Consider the following 18258-nt stretch of genomic DNA (forward strand, 5'->3'; position numbering starts at 1 on the left):
TTTATGTGTAAAACGTCTTCTGAAGGTTTAAAAAAAAAAAAAAGGTCTGTTCTAAATGTTGAATAATTATTTTTTTGTAATTCTCAACAATTTCTATGAGAAGACTAAAACCATTCAATCAGTTCAATACAGTTTTTGGCTTGGCAGACACATTAAAACAAACTCATCCGTCAGTGTCATGTAGCGCCAAGCCCCTTCGTTTTCACATACAGAAAACTTTTCAAATAAATTGTTTTTATGTTTAAAATCAGTAATTTTCTAAAACAGCAGGGTACTGTCGTTTTTAGTAAAAGAGGGGTAAATAGTATGATCCATTTTTTGGGAACCTTTCAGCCACAGATTAACATTTGTTATCTCTTACCTTCAAGGCCTTGATGGCCTGAGATCCAGAGTAGTCAAACTCTCCAGCCTGACCGATAGACAGACCACCGGAACCCAGTATGAGCACCTTTGACACCTGCATTTACACAAATAGACGGGAACACATGCAATGGTTAACAGCGTGCATGCAGTAACTAACAGCAGCTGCACATTTGCAATAAAACATAAATACATTCATTGTCTTCAACATGGTGACCCTGAAACTCCTTGACACGTAACTAATGAACTAATGAACTTTTTAATTGTTATTTTTCACTATAAATCATTATAATGATTATATGCAGCAACTTGTAAAATACTACATCCTGGTATTTCTTGTAAAGTGACCTATTTGATAAATTCTCAGATAGCCTTTTACACACCTAAAAACACATGCTGTTCATAAAGGTATACGTGAACCTGCTGGACCTGTGTGACATCCAGTACTATACCTTGGCTCTGGGAGGAGTGGGGGGTTTCTTCGGCATGGCTGAAACTATATTGCCATCTTTTCCTTTCTTGATCAGGGACATGAAGACATCAAAGAGGAACTGTAGAGACAAAGAAAAATACAAATATAACCACAGCTTGAATAGTATATTAACAGTTTAAGGAGGAGCCTGAGTTTTTGTTAGCCTCATGAAAGTGAATAAAAACATTAACATTGAACCCTGTACAGTATAATGGATAGTTAAATGATCTAGTACCTACAGTATATAAACTATTGAGTGGCATCAGTTACCACAGTAACAAGTAAAGTTGGAATGAGCCAGTTGTGGTAATTAGCAATTGCAACTGACTGTTTGTTGACAGACTTGCAAACTGTTACTCTTTTTAAGTTATATAGAAGGTAAAAGTATAATAAGTGAATCGTTTTAAAACATATTGCACTTCCCTGACAGTCAAGGACAAGATTTGTCATGGGCACAGTGCAAGATTTTTGTGATGCCCCCCAAAAGACAGACCCAGGAGGAAGGCGAGAATTCTCCAGCAGAGCTGTCAACTGCATGTTCTGGTAGAGAGGACAGGTCTTATTACTCTGCCTTAATATGACAGAGGTTACAACATACTTTGACCAGGAGTTGAACTACAGTCCTTGCCTGTCATGTGGGAGACAAGAACTGTAGCACAGAATCATCAACGCTTTATTGTAGGGAACAGGACGGACACCTGTGGCTCTGATGCCGTCAAACATCAGGCACCACAGATGAGTATACTTTTCACTGCCAGTGATGTAGTAACTGCCTTTACAGTATATCCTGTTATCTTTTTACCACTATGTCTGGTTTACATACCACACAATATACATATAAACAAATGCAACCGCATTGCTGCTTTAGACGTTTACACAAGTCCTGTTTCAATGGAGGACTTCGACTGTACGGATAGCTTTACTTAACTTTAGTATAGCATTCAGGTACTTTATGCAGCACTATCAAAGTCTTTAATTACCTCTGTGTCGGTGGGACCGCCTTTAGCCTCCGGGTGGAACTGGGCCGTGAAAACAGGCTTAGTGTTGTGCATGATGCCCTGGAAAATATGCAGAGTTGATGTAAGAAAAGTAAAATAAAGCCAACAGTATTCCCCATTTCATTTGTTAGGATATCAGAAACAGGTGAGTCTATTTTTGTAAAAATTTTATTTTGTGAACTACAAGGTCTGTAGACTTTGTACTCTACCATATGCATATCTTATTTGCTTGACTACATTTAGTCTGTAAGAGAAACTGGTGCTTTTTATCCCATAGAACAGAAAAAGACTTTCACACAGAGTGAAATCAACCTCATTGGTGCCATCATTGGCGTTGATGAAAAGCGGGCTCCACCCTGGAGGCAGGGACTCGCTGTCTATGCCGTAGCCGTGGTTCTGCGCCGTAATGAAGGCCTGGCCCGTCATCACATTCAGCACCGGCTGGTTCTGGCCTCTGGGGAACCACAGAAAACACATATTTCCTTCTTTTATTTGTTTTGGATGCACCCAGGTGACAGGATACACAGTCCTACAAATGGTGTCACACTGATCAACTGGTGGTGGCAAGACAAAGATGTGCTGCAATTCTCCCACAAAGGCCGGGAAAAAGAAGACCGCAAGCTAGTAAACGTGGTTGTAAACAATGCTGGATTAAAATATGTCGGCTTTGCAAATGTTTTATGAGGAAGGAAATGTACTTGACACGTTAGGATACACACAATGCGTTTTGATGAGTAACACTGAATGTAAACAAGAAAAGTCTACAGGGAACATTTATATCTCTATGGGGATTCTTTAAGAGTGAGCATATCGTGCCTTAATTATGCTTATCTATTAAAGAGTTCACCTGTTGCCCATAGGTAGCTTATATGACTGAGCTCCTGCAGCCAGAGCAGTGATCTGGTTGCCCATACAGATCCCAAACACCGGCTGGGGACGATCACTCTCCAGCACCTTCACAGGACAAAAAAAAATATTTTATTAAGGTACGCTGTAGATCAGGAATATAATCTAAGTCGTGAAAATAAAAAATGTGAAATGTTGTGGATAGCTGTATACTTTTTTTACAATATTGTAACTTCAAGAGTAAACAAGGCCCCTAAATAATATGAAACAATATGAAAGAAAATAATATGTAAAAGAAAGAATAGATTTACTCTTAAGTGTAAAATCCTTGCTTATGGGTGTGATATTCTAGCTGGGTCTTTGTAGCAAAGCAGACTACAACATGCAGCACTGTAAATAACTACTACTCTTTGTGGTTAAATCTCAAATGTTGCACAAACAATCAGAAATATGTAAAGAGCACCATGTCCTACCTTGCGGACATTGTGGATGAGTGTCTTTGCCAGAGACGGATCTCCTGGTCCGTTGGAGATGAATAGGCCGTCGTATTCTAGAATCTGCAAGTCCTGATCCCACGGTACGAGGTGGACCTCTGCACCCCTCTGCACATAGAGACATATAGAGCATACAGAGACTCTGTAATCTTATGGTATTGCTTAATGGTCATGTTAATGTGAAGACACCTAAAATAACTCTAAATTTGACACCACTTCAGAATTCATCCCTCTAGTTGTTAACATAGCTGTTACATGTGGTGTTATTGTAAATGACATCAAATAAACCCATGTCTTAAATGAATGCTCCAACTGTTACAGATCTGATCTGTCTAGACAAAATCTCCATACATTCACTAAATATAACATATGTTTGCTAAAGTCTAAAGACTCCAAAGTTCTTCAACAATAATAATATTAGTATATATATATTAGATACAATTAGAGCAAGAAAATGGCTCATTTTGTCCGACAAACTATCTTCAGCCTCCTTAAAATAGCAACATCACCATGGCTTTTTATGGACCAAGAGGTGAAAAATTGCGGTTACTAATGCTACTGCAAATGTGAACGGTCAGACGGCCAGAAACTCATCAACAGACCAATAAAAGGGAAATAAAGGAAGGAAAATATTTTTTTCTGAACAGACAAAACAGACTGCTGTAATAAAAGCCTGCAGGCTGCTTTTCATGACTTACAATCACAACCAATTACAAGCTAATATTAACACTATGAATAACAACAAACCATCAAATGGAGCATAAACATAAGAGAAGCTGTCTGATACAGCCGGATGAAACAAACAAACTACAGGATGGTTTTTTTTTTCAATTTTTGTAGCTTGTTAGACCTAACATTACCATCTCATATGTTCTAGGTCAGGTTACAGAAAACATGTGTTGACTTCCGTTCTATACTTGCGCAGAGGACATTCTGTATATCATAAAAACATAATTTCTAAGTGTGTAAACTAATGAGGATGCACACTCAACAACAACGATGGCATGTTTTTAGCCCGTCTTATTTTTCCTCACCTTAACCAGCAGGCGAATGATGTTGTGTTTAATACCACAGTCAACAGCCACCACTTTTATTGGGTTTCCTTTTCCAAAAACTTTGGTTTCCTGCAGGGTGGAGGGACACAGAAAAGAGAGGTCAACACCATTTGTAGACAGAAAACAAATTTGATGTGAGTTGGTCTATTGTACCAGGCCTATCTGGTATAATGGGGAAGTTAAATATAATAGTTGGCAGCAGTTACCTTGGTTGAGACCTCTTCTATCAGGTTTTTCTGGTTGGGGTCGGATATCTCAACAGGCTGCCCATCAAATTCAATCTTCCCCAAAGCTGTGCCCTGAGGAGGATTCACAATGACAGTGAGTAATCAACCAATCTATAAGTAAAAGAAGCAGCAGTTCAGACCTGTGCATTTACAGTACCTTATCTCTGATTATCTTGGTCAGCATTCTGGTGTCTATTCCAAACAGTGCAGGAATCTTTTAAAAAGGGGGAAAGTAAAATGTGTAAATTCACCAGCAGCAGAGTCAAACTCTCCTCTCTGACATTACACCAGATATTTGTCCATTTGAATCCAAACCTTCTCTTCTTGTAGCCATTGTCCCAAAGACTTGACAGAGTTCCAGTGGCTGTACTCGTGACTGTAGTCCTGAACAAGAAGACCAGATACCTAGAAACACCAAAGCACATCACCAACTTTAAAAAAAAGGTCAAAATAAAAAGCCACCGAGTAGCTCAGTCCATTAACTGCATAGGTGCGTTGTTTAACATGTGTGAACACATCATTGTAAATGGACACCCAGTGTAGTATAAACACAACCAAGCATGTGAGTCCACATCTGTATTTGGAATATATTCAACCTTTAAGAAAACTAGAAAATATTTACAACTGACAAACTGAAACCAGGGAAGTTTTAGCATTTTGCCTACAAAATGAATTAAAATGAGTCGATCATAACAAGATCAAGAGTCTAAAGCCACGCTGTAGCTCTGTGAGGCTGTACTAAGCAGTGCTTTGAGCTAAATGTCAGCATGACAACATGCTAACAATGACAATGCTATTTATGATGTAAACCACCATAGTTTAATGTCCACATTTCATGGCAATCCAGCCAATAGTTGTTGAGACATTTCACGTTAAAACCCACAAATGTGAACCTCACGGTGACGCTAGAGAAGAGGAAAAGTAAATCCATCACAAAAGTCAGTGGGGTTCATCCTCTGGGTATCGTGAAACCGCTGGGTTTCCTACCTGGATGCGGTCTGACTCCAAATTTTTTCTCAGGCCCAGTTCGTCCAGCTCCTCGCTGTTGGGTATCCCATAGTTTCCCACAATAGGGTAGGTCAGGGTCAGGATCTGACCTCTGTAGCTGGGGTCAGTCAGGGCCTCAGGGTACCTAAAGCAGGGAAACAGCAGGATATCATGATGCGGTGATGATGAAGCACATCATGTCATCAACATCTACGAAGAGAGAAAGTGCAGTGTAACTTTGTCTTGTAAAACTAAATGAATACTACACTTAAGATGCAAGGTAGTCAATCTCAAAGCATGGTTGATATTTTAGTATTCGTATTAAGTGCACACTTTTGTCTTAAATCTAACGTAGTTCCACTTATCAGCATGTCTCCTTCCTTCTTACCCCACCAGGCCAGTATTGAAGACGAGTTCCCCAGCTACAGAGGCATCATGCCCAAAGGAAAATCCTTTCATCCTGGTGCCATCCTCCAAGACCAGGTGGGCCGTCTGGGCCTGGGAGTTAAAAGAGAGCAGGCAGATGACAAGATAAATCTCCCACAAGAATAATGCATTCTCTTTATATGAAGCAAGTTTGGAAAGACCAAAGGCAAAAGTTTGAAATAGATGTGTTGGAAGACTTTTGAGTTTAGGAGTGATGGCAGCCAGTGAGACTCTGGGACTTCATGCTGAAAGTGCAGGACAATGTGAATTGTGCTGTGAATGCTGAGACTGACAAATCTGTTCTTCTCTTCTGTGTGTATGTGTGCTGTGTGATTTTTAGCCAGTGCCCATCACAAGAACCAGGACAAATTAGTACACTTTTCCTCTCTTATTAAAGACTCAAATACATTACAGATATATATATATATATATATATAACATGCTTACATATTGATATACAGTTACATTCTGTGAAAGTGAGGTGAAGAGAAAGTCAGATGTTGTGTTTTGTGAGTTAATATGCAGTAAGCTTTACTTGTCTGACCCCATACCAAACTGCATTCAAAATCCAGCAATTTACTGCAGTCTTTCATAACAGCACATGCAAATAGGTCAGACAAGTAACTTAATACATCTTATTGAATCATATGTGAGCTCCTATCAATTCGGCGTAATGAAAAACCACCAGAGAGAACTTCTAACAATACAATTACAACTTTTCCATCTGCTTCACGCTGCTACCTGCAGCCCACCATGCTGTTTCTAACGCATAGTGATTTAACTATAACTGGTAGCACAAAGGTTGAATTGCATTAAAATGATAACTTTTTGTTGTGCTAAATCTATGCCGAATATAGGAGTAGCTCTTGCTGTTTTTGAAAAACTGCTGTAAGTACCTGTTATATGTTTGTATATTTGTGTAAAGGCAAGAAATCGCAGAATTTATAGATTTTTCTACCGGATTCAGCAATGACATCCAGAAAGGCTCCTTTGGGCAGCACTTCTGAGGAAGTCTTGAACATTTTTCTTTCTTGCATTTTCCACTCAAAACGAACAGTTTTTTCACTCTTAAATCATTTTCTTACCTTGACACTAAAAAGTTGAGTAGTTTGTCTCAGCCACGTGTTTCCTGCTCTTCTGCCAACTTGTCTCAGAGTTTTAATGACGCTGTTGGCCAACAGGATTTTTGTCATGTTATAGCTTCAATTAAGTAGCACCGACGTGAGTGAGAAGTTTGCCGAAATAAAAAGGATAAAATATTTACACTGTCTAACAAAACTGTACAACTCTAGGCTACGTGTGAGTTTTGTTTGGGAGACAGTTTCGGGTGAGTTTTTTGGGGCTGCTCCCTCGTGCCGTTACAGAGAATGTTGTTTTCCTCAACGCACGAAGCGCACAGCGTTCTGATTGGTCGACAGGAAAAACGCTGACTCTGTGTTAAACGAGGGATGAACTGGGATTCACACCTGTTTAACATTTCGAAACACTACACATGATAGTAGATGAGAGCAATGAAGCGTTTTGCAGGCCAAACAAGTTTAACTCTTTCTGGTGTACCAATACATTAACTCATAAAATTGTTATATAGGTTATCCATAGTTATAGTAGGCCTACTAGTTTATTTGTATTAGATAAACATTTATTTTAGCTGTGTTTTTTTGTATTTAATTTGAGCACCATTATAAAAGCTGTCTTGAAACTTCAAATAACTTAATTTTTGTCTTGTTATTTATTTATTTATTTTTATTTTTATTTTGTCTGTGTGTTTTCTTTTTTTCTCTTTTTCTGAGGTTATATTTAGGGCTGTTAATCGATTAAAATATTTAATTGTGATTAATTGCAAATTAATCACACATTTTTAATCTGTTCAAAATGTACCTTAAAGGGATATTTGTCAAGTATTTAACACTCTTATCAATATGGGAGTGGGCAAATAATGCTTGCTTTATGCAAGTGTATGTATATATTTATTATTGGGAATAAATTAACAACACAAAACAATGACAAATATTGTCCAGAAACCCTCACAGGTACTGCATTTAGCATAACAAATATGCTCAAATTATAAAATGGTAAACTAAAGCCCAACAGATAACAAGAGCTGTCATTGTGTCAGTGTGCTGACTTGACTATGACTTGCCTCATGTGATTATCATAAAGTGGGCTAGTATATAAAGGGGAGACTCGTGGGTACCCGTAGAACCTATTTTCATTCACATATCTTGAGGTCAGAGGTCAAGGTACTCCTTTGAAAATGGCCCTGCCAGTTTTCCCTCCACAAAATGTAACCTAAGTTCTAAGCTTTATTTACGCTCTTTCACGACACGCTAGTATTACACGATACCGATGGATTCCTTAGGTTTTCTACATTCATATGATACCAGTATCTTCACTCTAGCTTTAAAACTGAGCCCGCTACAACCTAAAAATCGCCATTTGCGTTAGAGAAATTAGTATTTTGTCTGTATTAAATATTTTTTTTAAACAGGGGAAAAAACTGTGCCTTTTTGAAGAAAATGTTCACATTCTCCTTCATTTAAACTGCTGTCTTTCATCCTGTTTCTATCTGATGCTGTAGAAAAAGTGCTACATTGACTACTTATTTAAAAATTACCACACATGAGGAAATATTAATTACAGCTTACATAGGACATTGAAAAGGAACTAAAAGAAAGTGCATGCCAAATGACAATGAGTGCACCTTGCTTGCATCAAACTTGTGTGTTGTGCTTTCAGTGCAACAAACTCTTTTTTTCTGAAGCCAGTTGCCTGCAAAAGAAAAGGCACACTGACCACGAACAGGCTGCATGGCGGTGGGATTAGAGTGCTGCGTGTATTTGCTGATCACTGCAAGACCGGTCCTCTGTGGAGAAGGCTGCCTGACTGCCACTCTGCTGGGTTCAGCAGTCTGAACAAAGTGGGTGTGAGTAATAGGACTTCTGTGGATCAGGAAATACCCCCACACTCCAGAAATTACACATGTGCTCTCTGTTGAACTTATGTCACTGAATTCATATACATTTAAGCTCATTACCCACCCATTCACTTCTGATTTTGGTAGTTTTGTGTAGGTCTTCTGCATTTGTTTAAAACCCCTTTTTTTAACTTCCCTTTTGTCTAAATTCAGTCTGTCTCCTCCTGTTCAGTAGATCTGTGGAGCACTGGTGACATCCAGTGGTAACGTGTGCTAACAAGGTTCAGAGGGATTTGTAGTCAGTTAATAGTCTTGTAGTAGTGCGCTTGCTACATAGGTTAAAGTGCAGCTCCATATATATATGAGTTATAGTTACAACTGAGAGGCCTCTCGTATCGTTTAAATGCCAGCGTGTGCGGCAGAAGCTATAATGGCTTTGCAGTTCACACGACACCTACACTGAAGTCTACATTTGTATGTTTATGTCACGTAGGAAGTGTTGCATAAAAGTGAAGGATATATCTGCATTTACACTACAAAGTATTTATTCTCTGCTAAGTACCATTATTCTTATCATTAATGTGTTTATGCTCCAACAAACTACAACATTTGCAGAAGTATTTTTTGTTGAACAAAAGACTGAACTGAAGGTCACCAACCAGGTTAAATATAACAGATACTAAACCAGTCAAACTGTAATGGGTCCTTATGTGTCTGTGTATAATTTACTAAAGAACTGTACTTAAGTACAATTTTGAGGTACTTGTTGCTTAAGTATTTCCATTTTCTGCTACTCTATTCTTCTACTCCACTATATCTCAGATGGAAATATTGTACTTTTTACTCCACTACATTAATTTAGCTAATACTTTATACATACAAAAACATACAGTATGATATGCTTTTGTGATATGATGCAGTGATGTACTACTAGCCCACCCAGTAGTATATAAAGTATTTTAATTGACCCCAAATTCAAGGACGACAACATTAAAATGTATGTGTTAGTGATAAAAACAGAATAATATAATATTCTATAAGCATATCTAACTTTAAAAGGAGCCGTTCTGCATAATGAGTACTTTTACTTTTGATACTTTCAGTACATATTGCTGATAATACCTCTGTACTTTTACGTAAGTAACATACTGAACTTGTAATGGAGTATTTTTAGACTGTGCTATTTGTACTTTTACTTTAGTAAAAGATCTGAGTGCTTCTTCCACCACTGATATTTGTCTAAATAAATGGGATACAATGAAGTCCAGGCTGTTTAACCAGATTGATCATGATGATTGTTACTACTATTATGTCCTGCAGCAATGTAAGTTTTTATTAGGTTTATAGTGCTGCCCATGACATGCATTTTTTTTGGACTTTTTGGGATCTTATGTGACCACATATACTAGATAATATTCAACATTTGATGCCACTTTATACCTTTGCAGGAAAACAAACGTAAGAAATACAAATCCAGTCATTTGCCCATTGATATTATTTCCATTCTTGGGGGGGGGTTTGCAAGACACCCACCAGTGCTGAGTGATGGGGGAATATGTTAACACATATGTTAAAACAAGAGTGATTTCCTGCAGTAGAATAAAGTATAAACAAAGATGAAACAATTGTGTCTCCATTGTCTCCCAATCCTAGACATAATTCAAAAACTTTTTTTGTAAAAGACGCAACAGCAGCAGAGTTGTAGTGAGGATTGAACACACATACACTATCTGCAAAATATACTTTATCTCCACACATTTTGACCTTTAAAACTGTGTAATATGATTATTAATACCCAAAGCTTATCATATGAAGCCTTTAGGCTATCATCCCAGGCTTCCTACTTACACTATTATAAACTCTGCACACAAACTTATTTTAGCTTATTTTAATGAATTATTTTCCATTTCAAAATTTCTATTTTCAAACAGTTGTCTCCTCAAAAGGCAGCCCGGGCTACTTACTGTCAATGGTGGAACATTGCTAGGTGATGATTGGGAGAACATGAGACGCCTGTGCAATGTACTGTATGGCCCTTTATTACTGGGAGTGCTGTGATTAGCTGCCCTCTGAATTCCTCCACTGATTGGCCGGGGTGAGGACTAATGAGCTCCGGTGTCTGTCCCAGGCGGAGGGACCCCCACATTGTCTGCGGTTTCAAGAATGAGCTTCAGATGGTGACCGAGCTTAAGAGGGGACGTGAATAGACAGACAGGCTCCCTCACCTTCCTCTGTGCCAGGTTTCCAAGCATAGTCTCAGCCCTGAGGTGACAGAAATAATGGACGGTTGTTTCAAGGATCTATGATGGTGTTTGTTCAGTACAGGATTAGAGTAACGTACCAGTTTGAAGAAATTGGCACTTTATGTATCATTCTAAGCCAAGATAAGGCAAAGGGTTTGACATTAGACACAAAATAGATTGAAGAAGAGAATGAAATTTGCAGTGCAGTACAAAATAAGAGAGTGAATAGCCCCTGATTTAATCTAACAAAAGGGACTTGTAAACAGAAAAGCTTCAAGCCTCCATTTAAAAGAGTTGGAGAAGACTTCAAGCTTTCTGGCACAGATGCAAAAAACTGAACACTGCTTCCACACGCCTAGACTTTAACTCAGGGGTCATATGACTTGAGGGATGTGGATGGTAGTGATGGCTCTGAAATTGGTTCGCAAAAGGGTTCATTTCTCGAGGCTTCATCCGGGCTTCATGTGTGGAAAAAAAACACCTGTTGGTCAAATAGTGTAAAACAGGCAGATATGTGGCAGGCAGTGGTTTAACCAGGCAGAGGGCAGTGCATGTGCTTGTGTAACTAAAGGAAAATGATAGATGGGAGACACTTTTCGTTGTTATTCAGGAATAATAAGTTCTCAACTGTATTTCGGCTTCGGGCGTCTTCAATGACGTCATCGGTCTAAAACGATACAAGCCTTGATACGCGAGTTGGGATGACAATGGGTTGCAGCTGCTCCACCTTTATAGTTTGAACCTGATTTTGTTCTGTAGCAGCACTCTTTGGCTGGATTTTACATAGTAGTGATACTAGCAGTAGTAGCGGTAGTAGTAGTATTATCTGTCCTTTTTCCTGGACCAGAAGTAAGCCCAGTTCTAGATGACAAACAACCTATACAAATAGATATGTAAAATGATTGTCACCTTTTGTTATTCCAATCAATTATCCTCTCAACTAATCAAGTTAATCGTCAAAAGGGTCTATAATTATCACAAAGTGGTTCACTCAAGCCCCATTCAACTGTGACAGGGCTAACTTGTGTTCTATTATCACCATCTTTAGTATTGTACTTTGCTCCCATCCTGATACCGCGTTACAGTATATGTGCTGTGAAGTTAAAAGAAGACTCCCACACAGACAGCGTCACCATTCTTGTTTTGGATGATGGCAACTCCAGCGTTGTAAAAGGAGGACACAAGTCATCAGCTGGAGAAAGAGAAGGAGGAGAGCGTCGCTTAAGAACGCTATCGGATTCCCTTCCTCTGTAGTGAGGTAGTGTCCCCAGGAAAAAAGGGCAGCGATCGGCGCTTTGTTTAGCCTGGCCCTATCTAATCCCTGTGTGGCTTATGAGAGAGAGCGAGAAAGGGAAAGAGAGCATGCATCAGCCCCTTTAAGGAGTCATGGCCCCCGCTCTTAGAAATCCCAAGAAACTTCACACCTCTCTTTAGGGACTATAAATAGTCTCCATCTGTGCCCCCGGGCTCAGTTACAGCCTCATACCTTTTGGCATGGTTGGAGGGCAGGGAAGGAAGCACTCAGGGTTTGAAAAGGAGGAGGGGAGGGGTGGACAGAACCAGAGTCCAAAGGCTACTCTCTAGTCATCACACATGGCTGACTGGGTGACCTCTGCTGCATTTTTTGCGGCAAAGGAAGTCCATCGGCGCTCCCTGTCATTCCCTTCCCTACAGCAACTCTCTCGACGCTCCATCTCCCCGCGGGGAGGCGAAACGCCAACGACCTGGGAGCACGCGGCATCTTAGGAATCTTAACACCACACAGCACTCATCGCATGATTTTTTTTACTCAAGCTCAGGTTCTTCACATTTCATTAATCATACTTAACGTAGGGGGATCTCCCCAAGGTTGGGACAGGCCCTGTGTCTTCAAATCAGCTGTCTTTCACACAACCTTAATTGTACAGCTCACAGTTTCATGGTTGATGTTTTAGATTTTGTTTTACATTTCTTTATGACAATTCTGTGAACTGAGGGCGAATTGGAGAGATCACTAAAATTGCATTGCAGCAAGTGGGCACAAGTGCTTCAGATCACACCGCCATTCCTGAGAGGAGACTTTTATAGCGCATGTCCTGAAGCAAACCCCCGCCACCCGCCTAAGGAAAAAGCTAGAGGGTCAGGAGGTGACACAGATAGAAAGACCTCTCACATCTATCTATCCTTCAATCTAAACTGACACAATCCAAGGAAGCGTCTTTGTCTTAGCTGATGAAAATCAACCACGTTTTCTCTGCTCTATTCCATTAACATATTGTTTCATCCCTGCGTTCGAGACCTTGTAGCCCGCAGCATCCCTCTCTTAGCTGCTCATGCAAATTAGGCGAAATGATTTAAATAAAATGAAGAAGCCGGCTAATAATAGTGTTTTGTTTAAATGCACCTCATGTGTTCTGTTCCATTTTGTGCTTCCCATTACTGTTTGCTGATGCTTAAACATCCCAATTTCCCCATAGTGTTTACTGATGTTTCATCTCATCTTATTCCCATCGGGCACAAAATAATTTGTGTTTTGATTGTGTTTGAAACACAGTCGTGTGGGGAGATTGAAGCTGATAATCTTTTAGGTAGCATGGACTTTTTGCACACACACACGTTTGTTGGCTCAACTCTAAAGTTATATGACTGGTTGAATTAGAAATTGTCTGAAGACGCACACATGTTGGCCCCAAGTTAGACCAGCCTGCCAAAAAAAGGAACACAGGTCAAGTGAATATCAATAGCTGTGACAGCTGTCATTCATGGTCTTGGCCCTATTTATAGATCAGTATTGTCTGAGCTTGGAAGAAGAAAGACACTTCAGCCTGTTCTCCTTCCCAGGGCGTCAAATACCAACGCTTTGTCACAGCCGTCTGCGTTAGATACTGACGCACAAGGGCACCGGGCTTTCCATTAACTACAATGTAAACCCATCCGCTTTGAACACTCATGGAAAGTGGGCCGTGAGTGTGGCGACATAGATTTAAGAGCAAAAAGACACACACTATGCGCGTGGGAGGGAGGGCAGGTGGATGGGTTCAACAAACACAAGGCTTTCATCCAGGAGACCGCAGTTCATGTCCTGTGCATTACGTTACAATCAGCTGATCGTTTATGATCGTTTTGCCTTTTTTATTACTGAGCTTTAGTTTAATATCACTAATCCATTAAAACTGGGTCTTTGGCTCTAAACACTGAATTTAAATTCACGCAGGTTATAGCCATGTCCTCTTCCCAAATGTGCTTTATTTTGTTGGTATTCCAGATGTCACTATACAAATGGAGGAACTACTCCCAGTTCAATCCGGTCTCACAGGAAGGCTTATGAACAGAATGATATTACATGAAGATTTCTCATGTCATGAGGATGCATTTTAGGCTCTTCGCGTGTCATTTGCATGCAACGTCTGCAGTTGGGTTTAGGCAATAAAACCACTAAGTTAGGTTTAGGAAAAATGTCATGGTTAGCCTTAAAATAAGCACGCAAACTAAGTAAAATACATTTGGAAACAACTTAACATAAGTGCAGAAAACACTTCAGAAATGTCACTAAAAAACACGTCACAAATGTCACAAACATCACTAATGTAACTAACCAGACCACAACATGGTGAAATGATGTGAAATTAATGAAATTTGTTCTCCTGTCTATCATGCAGACAAAGGCTTTACTAATTGAAAACAAAAGACAGAAAACACAGCCACTGTCCCATGGACCTTAAATTGAATTTCCTCTTTCCTCATCCTGCCATCATGTTATGCCAGCCCGTTGTCATTCCCAGGGCATCAAATACAGAGGCTTTGTCACGCCCCTTGACGTGGAATACCGACGCAGAAGGCATCTGTATGAGATGCATCGGACTTTCAAGTAACTACAATCTAAACCCATCTGTGTCAATATTAAACGCTCAAAGAAAGTGCACGGGTAGTATGGTGACGTAGTTTTAAAAGTGAAAAAACACACATCAGGGCGTGTGTGAGGGCTGGTGGATGGGTCCAACAAACACAAGGGCTTTCATTAAGGACGTGTGAAACCAACAATGTGTTTGTCTTTCAGTTCACAACGTTAAGATTCATTTTCACTTTACAAACATAATAGGCTAATTTTAAGCCAAACCATGTGTTTTTTTCCTGAAGTAGTTTTGTTGCCTAAACCTAAGCAAGTGTTTTAGTTTGAATTGTGTGTTTGCTGCGACCGTAGTGGAGCGTCATAGTTTGACACGCTGGGCTTCCCAGTGAATAAGAAAGTGACGCAAATGTGATGAGTTGGGATGAGAATGTGTTGCGATGGCAGTGCTGGTCACCCAGGTTGGTTTTTTAAATAGAGCTTCACATGGCATGTGTCACTGTTGTGGCCTTTACTGTGCAGTTGAAGCCCCTTTCACCACTTTAAAAGACCTGACCTCACACCTCCAGTATGGCTTTTCCCAAAGGAGCGGAACACTGATGATGAATAAGTAAAGGGTTACATGCCTATTCAGAAGGAGAAGATGTTTATCTTCACTAATGTGATTCTTTGAATGACTCAGTAACAGTACACTAAAACATATTTAGAAGCCTGTTTGTTCAGGTTGCTGGAGAAAACGTTACCTAAAATGCCCCTAAATGTCTGAAATGGATTATTTGACTTCACAAGCAACTCTTTCTTATAAGGTATAATTCACACCAACAAATAAACTTGATCTGTAATTGTTTGTTTTCACTCACTGACCTGCTATCACATCCTAATAAAGCCCAACTCCTCCATGCTGCTGAATCCATTAAGACTCTATAGTGGAGCTCAGATTGGACTGCAGCACAGGTGCAGGAACTGGGGCAGAGTTTCTATAGGGGGCGGGAGTGAAGGGAAGTCAGACTTCGGAGAAGGTGCAGCGGGGTGCCGGGGGTGAGCCCTGATGACAGCTGAGGGACTGCGGCTTTCTCTGGCTTGCCCTCATGGAGATGGGGTCAGTGAAAGCAGGGGGGTCTGCTGTAGGGTGGAGGAATTTCTGCAGTTCCTTCGTCACCAGGCCCTGTCATGGTGGTGGGGGCACGGCTGCACCGCTGGCACTGGGAGACAGATATAGACAAGAATTAAGGAGACAGAATTTGCACTCTTAGCCTTGTCTGGGTTACTGGCATCAGCAGCTGAAAGCTCCACTACATCTCCATCGCCCTGGGCTTTTACGTCACATCCGTCCTGGGAGTGGAGGAGCCACTCACCCCACCGACAGACCACCAAATTGAACACAGGTGCTGCTCTATACCCAACGCACACTGACAGCGACTGAAATAAACAATGGATTATTATTAGAGCTCACTTCCACCACCTGTCCACCTAAAGCCTGCTCCTTTGACAGTTTCTCAAACACAAATTTGAACTAGTTTGGTCGGTTGCTTCTTGGCATGTTTTTTCTTTCCACAAACTTCCACTTGCATTTATTCCTTCTTACATTATCCACACTGTTTGGCACTAATACATACAGTATATATTCTAAATGTGTTTGTTTCATCATTTCACTGAAGCCAGATATAAGATGGTCATACTGAGTTAAATATGTTCTTATGGCTACACCATTACATAAAAGCAGATATTCTAGATATGTTGTGCATCATTGTATACACATTTGATTCAAATTTACCCCCAATGTTGAATAATATATATCATCATTTTGGAAACTCTGGGATATGTGCTATATTTCATATAAAGCTCAATGCAACGCTTGGCTACACAGCCGTTGGTAAAGATGGAGATGGAGCCATTGATGAGTCCAGCAGAGTTGCAGTCAGATATGAGTTACACCCACATCAGTAATATTATGGTGAATAAAAACGTGATCACGATAGGGCAAAAGAACCCCACGAAAATCATATTTTGGTACTTTGATGTATCCTTTTGAAACAGCTCATGATGCAAGATGTCAAAATGAGACATGACTCCTGAAGATGTGGCTTAAAGGATAAAGGTGGGAAAAAGTCAAATTAGGTAAATGAACAGAGTTTAAGTGGAGTTGCCCTAAAGTACAATACATGTCAGATCTACTCTGATACTAGGCTACAGAGCTCTTTTCTCTTTTCTGGGATGTCTTCCTCCCTATTTCCAGTAGACTATCTTAGTTATGACCATTCATTGAAACATTAATTACTACCTGGCAGAGGATTGTGTTTTTAGGGTGTGTTTGTTTACCAGGGAGAAGATGGTGCAACTCCACATTTGATTTCTTCACTTTATGGCGAAAAAGCTCTCCAACCTTTTTCAGCGCTCAATTTAGGCTCTAATGAGTCGTTAACTTTGAGAGGCTAGACACCCATTAGTGTTATTTATCACATGCGATTATAGAGGTGAAAATGGGCCCAACATTATTTGTCTTTCCCATTTTTTTTTTTAAAGCGCACAGAAAAAAACATTACTACTACTAATAATAATAATGATAAAAAAATTATACAAATTGTCAATATTTGTGTTTTAAATATGGAATGCACCCAGTAATATGTGTAGTTTGATTGTAATGTGTCATTTGATTGTAATGTGATTATATTTTGTATTAATAATCTGAATCTGTAAAGTAACTAAAGTTGTCAGATAAATGTAGTGGAGTAAAAAAGTCTAATATTTCCCTGTGAGATGTAGCTGAGTAGAAGTAGAAAGTAGCAGAACATGGAAATACTCAAGTAAAGTAGAAATATCTCAAAATTGTATTTAAGTACTTACTTACATTCCACCACTGAGTACATTTTATATTGTTGTGTTTTAAAATCATTATTTACTGCTCCTTTTGGAATAAAATAATTGTTAATTATTTAACTGCAAAGTAGTAATGTGTTTTGATACCTTCACTTTTTTTTTGCATTAAATCATACCAGGATGTTTGCCACCAGACGCCACTGCGCCAAACCATCCTCAAATAGCCGAGAATGTTTTCCCAGATGGGTCCAACGTCGTGCGTAATGGCGCGTAAAGCTGTGCGTAAAAGTGGAACTGTTCACTTAAGACAGACAGACAACTAAGACCCAAAACAAAAACAAAAAAACACATCACAATTATTCATACAGAACCCATTACAAAAAGGAGCATCTGTCCTCTGGATTTACATGTCTTTAGCAGCACATTCATTATTATTTAGCAACAAGATGGACTGATGGACAAAAGCGTTCTTTAGACTGATGCAGGTTAAATGTAGGGACTCTGAATCTCCTCTTGGAGGGCAGGAGTTGATATTCCCCATTTAAAACATGTAAGGGATCAGACGATATGCTGTTGGCAAGTCTGAGTATACT

General features: G+C 39.7%; 1 protein-coding gene across 2 annotated transcripts in view; it reads right to left on the minus strand.

The window, feature by feature from the left end:
- cps1 (carbamoyl-phosphate synthase 1, mitochondrial) overlaps window positions 1-7318 on the minus strand; it is a 53771-nt gene extending 46453 nt beyond the window's left edge. Inside the window, exons 1-14 of one of the 2 annotated variants that reach the window (XM_074659622.1) lie at window positions 7130-7318; window positions 6951-7032; window positions 5828-5937; window positions 5440-5584; window positions 4768-4857; window positions 4610-4666; window positions 4432-4524; window positions 4205-4294; window positions 3150-3278; window positions 2678-2784; window positions 2143-2284; window positions 1813-1890; window positions 813-911; window positions 362-457 (exon numbers count right to left, since the gene is read on the minus strand). In XM_074659622.1, coding sequence (XP_074515723.1) covers window positions 362-457; window positions 813-911; window positions 1813-1890; window positions 2143-2284; window positions 2678-2784; window positions 3150-3278; window positions 4205-4294; window positions 4432-4524; window positions 4610-4666; window positions 4768-4857; window positions 5440-5584; window positions 5828-5898 — 1197 coding nt within the window. In that variant the 5' untranslated portion in view covers window positions 5899-5937; window positions 6951-7032; window positions 7130-7318. Of the gene's footprint in view, window positions 1-361; window positions 458-812; window positions 912-1812; window positions 1891-2142; window positions 2285-2677; window positions 2785-3149; window positions 3279-4204; window positions 4295-4431; window positions 4525-4609; window positions 4667-4767; window positions 4858-5439; window positions 5585-5827; window positions 5938-6950 lie in introns of both variants that reach the window. The other variant, XM_074659621.1, reaches the window with a different exon arrangement.
- Between the last annotated feature and the right edge of the window lie 10940 nt (window positions 7319-18258).

The sequence above is a fragment of the Sebastes fasciatus genome, chromosome 14 (assembly GCF_043250625.1).
Source record: "Sebastes fasciatus isolate fSebFas1 chromosome 14, fSebFas1.pri, whole genome shotgun sequence".
Lineage (NCBI taxonomy): Eukaryota > Metazoa > Chordata > Actinopteri > Perciformes > Sebastidae > Sebastes > Sebastes fasciatus.